Source organism: Sciurus vulgaris, assembly GCF_902686455.1.
Source record: "Sciurus vulgaris genome assembly, chromosome: 14".
Taxonomy (NCBI): Eukaryota; Metazoa; Chordata; class Mammalia; order Rodentia; family Sciuridae; genus Sciurus; species Sciurus vulgaris.
Genome location: NC_136475.1, coordinates 80,641,954 through 80,654,703, shown reverse-complemented (window position 1 = coordinate 80,654,703; position 12,750 = coordinate 80,641,954). Strand labels below are relative to the sequence as shown.

The 12,750-nt window shown below is 51.4% G+C and overlaps 2 protein-coding genes across 3 annotated transcripts in view; one reads left to right on the top strand and one right to left on the bottom strand.

The window, feature by feature from the left end:
* LOC306644564 (uncharacterized protein) overlaps nt 1-9,311 on the bottom strand; it is a gene marked incomplete at its 3' end in the record, with an annotated part of 28,746 nt that extends 19,435 nt beyond the window's left edge. Inside the window, exons 1-2 of the mRNA XM_079111611.1 lie at nt 8,240-9,311; nt 4,803-4,965 (exon numbers count right to left, since the gene is read on the bottom strand). Coding sequence (XP_078967737.1) covers nt 4,803-4,965; nt 8,240-8,361 — 285 coding nt within the window. The 5' untranslated portion in view covers nt 8,362-9,311. The remainder of the gene's footprint in view (nt 1-4,802; nt 4,966-8,239) is intronic.
* The window catches only part of KLHL29 (kelch like family member 29), a 283,806-nt gene that overhangs the window by 243,723 nt on the left and 27,333 nt on the right, over nt 1-12,750 (top strand). The gene's annotated exons all lie outside the window — the stretch shown is intronic.

Sequence of the window (12,750 nt, the reverse complement as noted above, 5' to 3'; positions counted from 1 at the left end):
GGACATTTTTATGCCCATAATAAAACATTCCGCCTACAACTATGTTTATGAAAGCAACAGATAGGAAGATCCATAATGCCACTTAATAGAGTTAATCACCTCCCATCGGAACGTTTTAAAAGGCTTTTTATTGCATGCTGAAAAGCCCTGACCATAATTAATACTTGGCACACTGTCAGGTGCCAGTCAGGGCTGGAGGCAGCAAAGGAAACTTTCTAGCACATTGGGGTTGATAGGATTCTCAGGACTTTGTCCTGTTGTCAGCTCCAAGCTCTAAAATCATGACTCTAGCCTCTGGGCTGGCCTGTGTCAAACGTTGGGCTCTGGCTGGGACTTAGGACTGAATTATAAGCTCTGGGTCCTAGACGTAAATTCTGAGCTTCGTCTAGTGTCTAGGGTTTGTGCTTTGGGCTGGTCTGGGCTCTCAACTCTAGACTCCAAGTGACCTTCCCTGGGTCCCCAGTAAGATGGCCTCACTGCCCAAAGCCAGAAGAAGGGAGTAGGTTAGTTTTCTGTCAGCTTGGTGAATCCTGTTGACCACAGGAGTGTCTCCTGTGCACCCTCTCAGCACCTCTTGCCATTCCAGTCAGTTTTCCACCAGGGAGAGGAAAGCACTGAGCATGCCTGAGGCTGGCCTGCCCTGTGGTCAGTATGTGAGCTGGTCCCTCAAACCAGTGGGACAGACCCCAGACCTCCTTTCAAGGTCCATAGTCAATCAGCCTGTAGGCTCTGGGGCTAAGGATGTACCTTCTCCTCCCAAAGAGGTGGCTTTATATCCTTGACCCCGATCACACACCGCTGAAAGACTAGAACACAGGGAATCTCCCAGACAGCTCAGAAAAACTGAGGAGCTTTACTGAGGTCAGCCTGAAATAATTAAAGAACACATTGCCTTTAAAATTGTATTCAGGCCAGCAAGGGAGAAGCAGGCAGGAGGGAGATGGTGCTCTCCCAGGCCTTGGGCCTCACTGAAATCGAGGCAGCGATTCTGGAACATCTGTTCTGGAGTTCTGCAGCCAGCTGGTCCTCTGGGGGTGGGGGGATTTCCTGGGTGTGAAAACCCTGTCTCCTTGGAAAGTTAGGTGAGCCAGAACAGAGAATGGCCTGTGGGGGCCGCGAGGCAGAGCTGTCTCCCAGCACAACATGGTAGACTCCCTTCTCTCTGTGGGCCTGGAATCCCAGCACGTGCTAGGGCTTGGACAGGTGGGTTGTCACCAGAGACCCAGAGATTTTTGTGCATAAGAGGTTACTATAATAGGTCTTTGCTGAGTCAGAATCATACCTGAACTGAATTCTGGTGCCCAACTGAGACATTAGGCACTGAATTTCCATCATGGCCTGAAAGGATTGAGAGCCCTCTGCCCCCTTCCCACCGCCAGCGTGGCCAACAGTGAGAGTGATGCTTAGGTGAATTTGCCTTTTCCCAGTATGGGCTGCACTTGGGGTCCAGTGGGGACATTCCTACCCTTGCCTTCCTACAGATGAGTGCTGTGGTGAACACAGGCCATGCCTCTCCTGCCCTAAGTTGTGCAAAATCACAGGATAGCTGGGAGAAATAGTGAGGTGGCGATAATATGGAAGAAACATGCATCCCTTCCGTTAGTCAAAAGAAATGCATTGACACCTACTGTGCATAAGAAATCAGACCCCTGCCCACCCAGAGCTCACATTCTAGCACCCTGCAGCCCCCCAAAGGGCTATGGGGTCTACCTTCCAGATGCAGCAACTAATAAGAAATTCTGATTCTCCCAAGGCTAAGGCAGGCTGCATTAGGATCCTCAAAACTCTGGGCACAGTTCTCAGGTGAATCTTGTCAATCACCAACCCCACTCTCTCCCAGCAACTGGGGGAGGGTGCCAGCCTCAGAAAGGACATGGCGAGGGGAGCCCTCAGGAAGGAAGCAGCTCCTCCGGGCTTTCCCAGGAAGCAGAGCCAGGCATCAGCCATCTGCAGAATTGGCTTCCCCTTGAGCAACACAGCAAGGGCATCCGGAAGTGGAGGAGGCTGTGGTTGCTCAGCAAGGCCTCGGATGAACAAAGAGGGTCCGTGGAGGAGACGCTCATGGGAGTACCAGTCTCTGATCTAGGCAAGTTTTCTTCTGAATTCCACTTTGTCCTGATTAGGAACATTAGTTGTAAGGTGTGATCAGACAGACAGCATGTGTGGGGCAACCCAAGCAGGACAAGTGCCCAGTTACGTGCCAGCCCACCCCAACAGGCACAGAACTGAAAGCAGCTGGCCCTTGGAGATCAGAACTGTCCCCACAGCAGCTTTCAGGCACCTGGCAGTTGCCCTCTCCCTGTTCACAATGCTGGTGGCTTCGGAGTGCCCACTGGGCAGCTCTCTGATCCTTTGCTGTCCTGTGGCCTTGAGTGAGCCCTGAGGCCTGAGTGCAGAGGGGAGGGGCTGCAGTGTCCAGAGCCAGGCTCAGGAAGGTTACCTGGGGGCTTCTGGGATATGGTTGCTAATAGAGATGTTGTTCTGGGAGGTCATGATACCACCTGTCATTAACCCAGGCACCCTGCCTGGGGTTCTCACCAAGAAAACGTAGGTGGCTGCTTGCAGGCAAGTGAGTGATTTGCAAGGACCATGAGAATATTTGCATAAACATATGTATGGAAGTGTGTATTTATTTGCATTCATTTGCATAAATTGCTGGCTCTTGGAGCTGTCGAGCTGTTGTTCCTTAATTTTATTTTATTTTATTTGGTAAATGTCTTTGCGCTCTGAGCATAGATCTGGACACTTCAAGAGTGAGAACAAAAAGGCAAAAACAAGCAGCAGTACAGAGACGTGAGACCAGAGGTTTTCAAACTTTGCTGCGCATTAAAATCTCCTGGGAGCCTTTAGCAATCCTGGTGTCTGGGTCACTGCCACCCCTCGTACTGTTGAATCAGAGCCTCTGGGGATGGAGCCTGGGCATCGGCATTTTTAAAAAGCTTCCAGGTGAATTAAAGACACAGGCCAAGGTTGAGAAGCAATGCCCTAGGACAGGCCTGCCTCAGCCTCAGCCTCCTGCAGGTGGCACCCAGCACCGCCTGCCACCTCTCCAAGCCGTGGAGTGTGCAAACACTTGAAAACTTGCATGCGTTGAGGGGCGCGAAGTGCTGATTCCAAACCAGCACACAGTGGGCACTCAAATGGGCACCTTGCCCTTCTGCAGCTTCACTGCCACTACAGTGTCCTCCTCTAGAGACTTGAGGATCCAGAGTCCTGGCTTCTCTGGCCCTGCCACCCAGCTGCTCTGAACTAAACCGCAGGCTGTAACCAGCCCCAAGAAAGCTGAGAGTAACACATGTGCCAGGGGCTGCTGTCTCTGAGGCACACAGTCCGTTCTCCTTCAAGGTGACTATCAGGCTGGCGAGTCCCTCACTGCGCAGATGCGTAGGAAGTGTGTGCTTGCACCTGGGAGACCTGGCATCTGGAGCAGGCCACCCAGCCCTGCCTACCTCCCTGTGTTTCCCTCTCTAGGGCCTGAAGGCTTAGCTTTTTCTCTCCCTGGTAGGAATGGCCTGGGGATGCTAGATTTCTGGAAATGACTAAAGGACCTCAATGTGGTTTTCTGTCCCCTATCACTTTTTTCTCACTGTTTGGTGCCTTCACCACCTACCTCTCACCTATCACCGCCGCCCACCAGCTTCCCCAGACTCTATGTACTTTCCTTCCCTCTGCCTTTGCCTTTGCTTGGGACAGCTCCTCCTGACCCATGATGGCCCAGGTTCGTCCATCCAAGACCAGCTCAGTGCCTTCCTTTGCACAGCGCCTTCTGCAGTCCAGCAGCTCTTTCTCTATTCCCTGGGTCACTTGTTCAAACTTTACCTGAGACTCATTTGAGACCAGAGTTATGCCAGGCCCTGAGGACAGTCAGATGTGGGCCCTGCTTTTAAGAGCTTTGGTGAGTAGGGCCACTGTCCATTTCTCCCCTTCCCCAGTGCCACAGAAACAAGGAAAACAGACATTCTTGGTCTCCTGCTGGGTAGATGGCCCCATTGCAGGGTGCTGCTCAGGGCTACGCTGCAGATTTACTAATGGGACACCTGGACCATCATCTGACTTGCACAAGTAGAGGAAGGAGGGTAGTGTGGGTTTCAGAATCTCCAGGGGGAAGAGGGGAGCAGATGGGAACTTAGAGGGCAGCTTCCGTGTCAGCTAAGGTGGCTGAGCTCACTTCTCACCTGGATCCACCTTTGCTGGGACAGGTAGGCTCATATCTAGGACCTTGACCAGACTGATAGCCTTGTTTGAAGATGCTCCCAAGCCCCCAGGCCAAGAAAATTCTTCTGTCCACCCTGCCCCATGGCCTGGTTGCAATCTCCACTCACCTAGTCCAGCAGGCATGCCTGATTCCCTCAGTCCATTCCACTCATTTCCACCCACCAAAAGCGACATTTGCCCTGAGAAGGAACCAGTCTGGACCCCCACAGTAGAGCTATAGAAGCTTTCCTAGGGAACCTAGATACAGCTTTCCTTCCAATAAAGAGCTTTGACACCACGCATACACCGTAATTCATGGCCAAGTCAAAGCTAGGCAGGAAGGCCCTAACTAAAGGTGGCAGGGTCCACTCCCAGGTCAGGCCAAGCAGTGCCTTGCCATCTCTGGGCCTAGGTCAGGTGCTGACTCGAGTTCAGGAGAACCTTCTGTCGGTTTCTATGTGCCACAGAGGACTGTGGATGCAGCGGTCAGGAGCTCCCCTCCCACATAACTGTAGAGCCTAAAGGCCCCCAAGGCCAGAAGGAGTCCTGGCTCTTTCCTTTATGGTCAAAGTTGTTCACTCACTAAGCAGACATTTCTCTGCACTCACCTGGTGCTTGGTGTGGGGGTCCCGGCCCTTGAGCAACTTCCAATGTAGAGATAAGTAAGTGGACTTGGCACAGTGGTAAGCCAAAGGTAGTGGTTCACCTTCAGTCACCTTCAGTGACAAAGGGTAGCTCTGAACCTGATTTTGCAGGATGGGTAAGTGTTTTCTGAAAGACAAGGAAGAAGGAGTCCAGGCAGTGGGAGTGGCCATGGAACACTCCTACTAGTCCCATGCCCATACACCTTTCCGTCATGTCAAGAAAACTCCATGAGGACAAGGATTCAAGCTCTGGGGACACTTCTGTCTCCCCCCTAATACAGGGTCCAGCATGCAGTGATGTTCTATAAGTGTTGATGCCTTCACTGCCTGTCACCTATGGTCACTGTGACCTGTTCTGGACACGGACTGGCCCAGCAAGCTGGGGTTCAGCTTTCCAGCTTTGGGGTCCAAGCAGGGAGTGGTGGCCTCTCCATGATGTGTCCACCCAGACAGCCTTGTGAGGCTTCCCCATATGTTCAGTTCATCCCAAGCAGAGGCCCCAAGAACCAGGCCCACAGTTAAATACGCAGGCCTGGCCCCACCAGCAAAAGACAGCAACTATTGGGTAACTACACCCAATGTGTTCATAAAAGTAAGATTGTGCATGTATAATAGAGTCTGGTAGATTCCTTGTGTCAGTTAGCTCTTGGTTTCTGTGACAAGAAGAACTTAAAGGTAGAAAAAATTATTTAGCGGTTTCGGAGGCTCAGTCCATGGTCAGCCTATTCCATTGTTCTGGGCCTGAGGTGAGTCAGAACAATATGACGGAAGGACATGATGGAGGGAAGCTGCTCAGTTCATGGCAGCCAGGAAATAGAGGAAAAGAGAGGGGCCAGGGGACAAGATATAATCTCCAAAGGCATTATTTAAACTCCTTTCATTCACACTCTACCTTCCTAGTGTTATCACCCAGTATTCCATTCAAATTATTAGTCCACCAAATGGATTAATCCACTGATTAGTTTACAGTTTTCGAAATCTGGTGTGATCCAGTCATTTCACCTCTGAACATTCCTGCATTGTCTCACACATAAGCTTATAGGGGAATATCTCATATCCAAACTATAACATTAAGCTTCCCAGGAAAAACAGACTGTCAAGCTAAATACCTGTGGGGAAGTGACCCAGGCAGAGAGAGGTATCATTAAATCCAGAAGCTCAGCTGAAATAACAGGGACAGCATGAAAGGTCCCATGACAGGGAAATCAATCCAGAAGGCCAATGAGTGCAGACCCATGTGCCCAAAAAGGCCTCCCTGCCTGGCCCTGAGGTTTCTGATCGTAGATCATCAGTTGGAGCCACAGCATCTATGACTGTGCCCAGGACCACTCCTGGTTGTGCATCAGCAGCCACACCAGGGCTCTGGAGATGTAGGCTGTGAAAAAAGATGTTTCTACCCATCAGGAAATAGAAGTTTGCAGGCAAAAGACAAATACATGGAAGAAGGGGTTGGCACAGGATGTTGGGCTAGATGTTGGCACAGGAGGTATAATCCAAGGGAGAGCATGGGGGTGCTGTCAGTACAGCCCATCTCTTGATCCTTCCCAGACCAATTTTGGGGTGCTTCCTCATAGGTTGGGACGCCACACCTGCCAATATGATGGGCAAGCAGGTTGCTGGGTACCATGCCTTGTTCACCAGAATAGTGGTCCACCCCAGCAGGATGAAGGGTTGGCTTCCTCCCAGCAGCCATGGTTTCCCCCTGGGCCTGCACAGGACCTTGAACCCCCACACTGTGCAGGGCTGGAAACTGGGTACCAAAGGGCACAAACCACATTCTTATTTTGTGCTTATTAGGATTTTTCTACTTTTCCTATAATGATTGTGGAGATTATTTGTATGATAACAAAAGATTACTAGTTGTATGAAAACCCAGAAATTACTCCCAGGCTTTCCCCTCCCCTGCAATAGCAGGAGGCAGATATGTTGCCCAGGCCAGACCCAGGCAGGAGGGCTGGGTCAGAGAACTAGGGACGGATGTTCTTTGGGGAGACTATGGAGGACTTAAGGTGGGCAGAGAACACACACACACACACACACACACACACACACACAGGTGTACACATGCTCTCCTCCCCTACCTCCTAACCCTGCATCCTCCCAGGCCACAAATTCCCCCTCAGTGAGATTCAAAGTGTTCTGGGCTGATATTAGCCCCTAGCATCTGGGGTTTCTGTTTCATTTCCCTCTTTACCTGGGTAACTGAATTGATTGTTCTCCCAGCTCCAGTTCACTAATTCTTGCAAATCCTTTAAAACTATTGATTTATTTGCCGGGACTGTGGCTCTCAGAATTCTTGGGAAATAATGGCTTTTGCTAAGGCAGGCCAAGGAAACCCATCGCTTTCCCCTTCTGCTGGTGTCTCTCTCCTGCCAGTTCCCCCTCCACCCCCAACAGAACTTCTTCCACCTCATCCCTGCACTGTTCTGACAACTGTCCTATCACCTGGGCTGGTGGCTGACTTTTCCAAATCCCTAGCTTGAAGGCACAACCAAAGATGGTGACCAGGAGAGGCTCCCAGTATATCATTTCTGAACGCTGTGCTCCAGCCCAGAGGTAGGTGACACTGGGCAAAGATGGAGATAGTTTCAGGATCTCACCCCCTGAGCCCCAGCACAGGGTCTGGAATCCTTATGGCTCTGCTTTCCCAAAGAGCTCAGAGTGGCCTCACACCACCTCCAGTCTCAAGGCTGGGCCTCGTCCTTGCCACTCACCTGCCTTGACAGCAGCAGCCTCTCCTGGCCATGCCCCGCTTTCTGCAGACATTGCCCTCCTGTCCTCCTACCATCTGTTCCCTGAATCATTTGGGTGGCCTATCCTGCACACCAACCTCTTGTCCTACCTTCCCCCAACCCAACTTGAGGCTTACTCAAGTGCTACCTGCAGAGAGTAAATTCATGGCACTCATCTTTGCACTAACAAATTCCCTTCCTGTCTACCTTTAGTAAGTCCCACTTGCCTCCAAAGACCAAGCCAAACCCCATCCCCATGGCTCATCCCTGATCTGCTTGCATACCTGTGCTCTCCCAGCATACCCAGGTTCTGCCGTAAGCAGCACGGGTCACTGGCCCTTTGCACTTGTGTGTCTGAGAATCCAGGCTGACAGAGTCAAGCTTTGAAAAGTGAAGGCTTTGATAGGAAGTTGGGGACCAGATGAGAATTAGGGCAGAAATGGAGGCAACACAGCCAGATCAACCACAGACGGTCCTCTTAGGCCCCTACACCGGCACAGTCCTCTGTGTGCCCAAGCCTGGCGAATCCACCACAGACACCATAATCATTGCTGTCTTTGACTCCTCGCTGGAATTTCCATGAGCACCCAACGGGCAAAGCCCAGGTCTCCTGACTACATGCCAGCTACCAGGCACCCACCTCTCCTTGGTTCAGTGACAGAGACCTACTTCGAGTTTCTTCCCAAGAGAAAGGGTGTTCCGATGCCTAGAAGCCAGAATGATCCATGTCCACTGCAGTGTCTCCCTCTTCCAGCAGACTGGAGTGTCATGGACTGTGAGTTCCATGACATTGGAAACTAGACTCCTTTTCATGGTCCGGGGCCTGGCACAGAGCATGCCCCATGAAGTACACCCAGGCCTCGGCTAGTCAGTTCAGAACAATGCGCCCACCGCACATGCTTTTGGCTCTCCAGTGACATCAGAGCACTTCCTGGTCACTCTTCCTGGCCTCTCCCTTCCTAGACCCCACACAGTCCTCCTCAGAAGGCCTTTGGCTCCACACTGTTTATACAGCTTTTGTCCCTTTGCTCCATCGGGTGCCTCATGTCCCCATGAGCTTCATGGTCTCCCAGGGCAGGGACGGCCTTGCTCACCTAGCACCCTCTCCTCCCAGCTTTTATGGTCCCTCAGACACAGTGTGCTTCGTGTGTGCCTGGGAAATTCAGAAGGAGGGTCAGAATGCTTTGGAATAGCAGGGGCTGATCTGTAAGAAGGGAGCGTGTGATGTTGTATGAAAAATTGGTTCTAGCCTGCTGGGGGAAAGCAAGGGAGGTGGCCCGAGCGTGGGGAAAAGACCACTCATGGTTGATTCTGAGCATCCCTTCTCAGTGTAAGAGACAAGCCTGACTCTTTTCAAGTCCACCAATAGCCCCAGCCTCCTGTGGAACAGAGAAGACTGGATCCAGTCCCTCGCAGGGCCCATTCACACTTCTAGGCCTGTAGCACGTTCACACCTTGCCCCAGAAGCTCCCCAGGGAACTCCTGCTCATCTGTGAGTCTCCTCTGGACCATCACCTCCCTGGGGACACCTCCTTGAGCTCATCAGGCAGAGCCACTGTTCCCTCCTTGCCCCTTTAGTGTTAGTGTGTCTCCTCCCATTAAACGCCCAGCTCCCCAGTACAGGGACCATATCCCCAGCATGTGCCAAGTGTCCAGTGCACAGAAGACAAGGCCACCTGAAGTTCTCAGAATCTGGCACTGAATGGACTTGGTCAACTGCTCCATGGCTCCCCCTAACCTCTGTAGCGCTCTTCACGTACCAATAAAATGGGCTGAACGTGGCTCCCCTGTCTGGCCCCAACTATCTGCCCCGGCTCCTTGATTCCAGGTCCTCCAGCTAACAACTATCCTCACCTCCAGGAGTCCACCCTCCCATGGAAAAGCAGTGTCTCTAAATATACTTGCTGCAGGCAGAACAGTGTCTTCTAGAAGATAGTGCTCCCACCCTCACCCCACCCCAGACATGGGGTTCAATTCAGTCCCTGGGGCCAGACCAGTGTCTCATCTTCCACTGGCCCTCAGGATCAAGGCCCCACAAGACACCGCCCTGGTACCAAGCTCAAGCCCCTGGTGGGGCTACCCTCCCTCCTAAATGCCTGATGCCCTGAATGCTCCCATCCCCTGGGCCTCCCCACACCTGGCCCTTCCAGACCCCACCTGCAACCTTCCAGTCCCCACAGGGTCCTTCAGGATCCTGATTTGACTTACCAAGCAGTTTAACTCATGCCGCTCCCTTCTCCAGTAGGTCCCAGCTCTCTGCAGAGCCCTTCACACCACTGGCCTTGATCTCATTTGTCACTCAACTCTGCCAAGGTCTATCCTTCTCCTGAGGTCTCTCAGCCCAGAGCCCGCACCCCATGATATTTTCATCCTCTCTTGTTCAGAGTATCACCACTATAGACTCCATCTTCCAAACAGGGGAAAGAACTAAGTGCCAGCTTCCTGCTAGTCACAGGAAGGACCAACTGATGCTAATGTTGACCTGGTCAGGGCCCTGCCTCCAACTGCAGCCTCAGAGTTTGCTCCATGACCTTCCCTACTCAGCTTAGGAGTTTGCCCCACCGTGACCACCTCTGGCTCTTAGGGTTGGTGCTACGATCCTGATTCTTTACCCCTGCCCACCCCCATTTCTTCCCAAAGACCAAGAGTCCATTGCCTTTGACTTCTACCCTCTAGGCAAGATCTGTCAATGAATGTGACTGGCATTGGCTTGCATTTGGGAAGATCTTACCATCTAGGCAGCTAGAACCTGGAGCACTGGAGAACTGACTCTGACCATCATGTGTGAAGCTCCCTGTTCCACAGATACTCTCTGAGGACTCTGCTGAACCTGTGCTCAGCAACTGCTTAAGTGGTCACAAAGGCCATTTAGAGTTCTCCAAACCTATTGGAACTGAACAGAATAGTCAAATCTCTCCTCAGAAAGGACCTAAAAATGATTGTGACAATGTACTAACAACTATAGATTGTCCTTCAATTATGGGATTATCACCATTGTTATTAGCACAGATGTCTCTTGAAGTCCAAAGGGACTTGACTTTTACATTCTGTCCATCTGATTCCTTACAACTATGACATTTCAAATAGTTCAGTTGGATCTTGTTTAGGAGAAGGTGTTCTTACCACCTCTCACATCTCTGCATGTGGTCTGCAACCCACCCTGAATTCCAATCAGAGAGGAATTTTTGTATGAGACATAATGCCAGGTGCTTTGGAGGCCAGAGAGACAAGCCCTCCAGGAGATTACAGCCCAGAAAGGAGACAGGAAGCTAGAGGTTCCTCTGGAAGGAGGCAGTCAGGGATCTCTGCTGCCACTGAAGCATCAACAAAGTTTGATGGGACCACAGGACAGGGGAGAATTAACTCTGGCTGAGAACTCAGCAAGAATGCTCAGAGGATGGGTTATACGCTGAGGCTTAATGGATGGATGGGACCCTAAGAAATAAGCATAGGGGAAGATTCGACAAAGGGGCAGGAAGAGATAAGCAAAGCAGAGGAACAGGACATGCTGGGCATGAAGTAAGAGTGGGGACATGAATAGGAAATGAAGCTGTCTACAAAGGTAAGACAGATCATAGGACCAGGGGTGTAGCCCAGTGGTTCAGTGTTTGCCTACCAAGGGGCTCAATGCCCAATGGAGGAGGAGGGGCAGGGGGAGAGGGAGAGGGAGGAGGAAGAGGATCTAGACATTCCTTGACTGGGTGGACCCTAGAAGAGGAAAGGGCCCTTTCTGGAGGTCAGAGGGGGATTGCAGTGACTCTGTAACTAGGTCTAAGCTTCCAGTCCTGCTTTCCCCAAGGCCAAGCTGGCAGCTGCCTCTGGTTACTCCCTGGACCTAAGGAACACAAACACAAATCCAGGGAAAGATCAGGGATGTTCCTGTTCATTTTATGAAAGTTTCAAAAAATTCTAAGAAGAAAAATTCAAATGACTTTTATGTCCTTTTAGAGGGCATAAGAATATTCCAATTGGAGGGTACACTTCAGTTCCAGCCAGAAAACACATATGGAGCACCCACTGCGTGCAGCCCCGGGTCCAGGCTGTAGAGGCAAAGACGACCTTTGTTGCCATATTTCACTGCTAAGGAACCAGGTCCTGTCTCCCAGTGTCGTACAGCCTGGAAGAGGTACACTGGTGAGAGGTTACGGCATGAATTTCCATTTGGACAACAGGTCAACCAGAAGGTGCCCTCACCACAACTCTACGTCCAAGCAAGAAGTCAGTTTTTCACATTTACCTTCCCTAAAGAACTGTTTCCTGGGAGGGTCTGCCTGCCTGGGGCCTTTGGCATCACCCAGCCCAGCCATGGGATGGGGGCCAAGGCTGGTGTGATTTCCCTCCAGCTCAGGCTGAGCGTTCAGCTTGCAGGCATTTGATTCTGTCTTACCTGGAAGCTGGCGCCCACCTGGCCCTCAAGGTCCATTCCCAGGCCAACTCTTCTTTGGAGAAGAACTTGGGGCAGAAATACATGTCTGATCGAGCTGGGGAGCGCAGGAGGAGGAGGGCAGCCTTCAGCGTGGGAGGCTATCCACGTGACTCCTAATGCTCCCCGACTGCTTGGCCATGCTGAGCCTCCGCTGCAGGAGGCTCTATTGGCGCAAAGCCCCCATTTGTCCCTACAGTGGCAGGGCATGTCAGGCTCCCCTGTTCCTGGATGAATTACCCTCTGGGAATGCATGACAGAGTCTTCGCTGGGCTTTCTCAGTATATTTCCCAACTGCTCTGAGTTTATAATTTTTTCAGGTCCTTTATCAAATATGTGTCATAAATACCAATGGGACTGGGAGCATTTATCACTTCGCCGGGTTCCTACTTGAGCTCTGAAAAAAATTATTTGGCCACACAACCTTTCTCAGGGCTCTGATTTAATGGACTTCCCTGCTGCAAAGCCACTGGAATTCTTTGCCTTTTAATATTTGACATCTCTTCCTCTTTATTACCACCTCGAACAGCCCTTCTAGTCCAGCTGGAACGAGCCCATTAGTCTCTGACAAATAACTTGTGTCATTTGGTGAAAAATATGCAGAAGTTTGGCTGCAACTTCATCTCCAGTCTTGGTTCTGTCTGTGGCCTTGTTCTCCTCTAAACAAAGCATCTGACCCCAGGCAGACCCTTCTCAGTGTCCCTGGTCCCTCTCATGCCCCCTGCTGCTTGGGTGCACAGAGCCATTTCCCACCAAC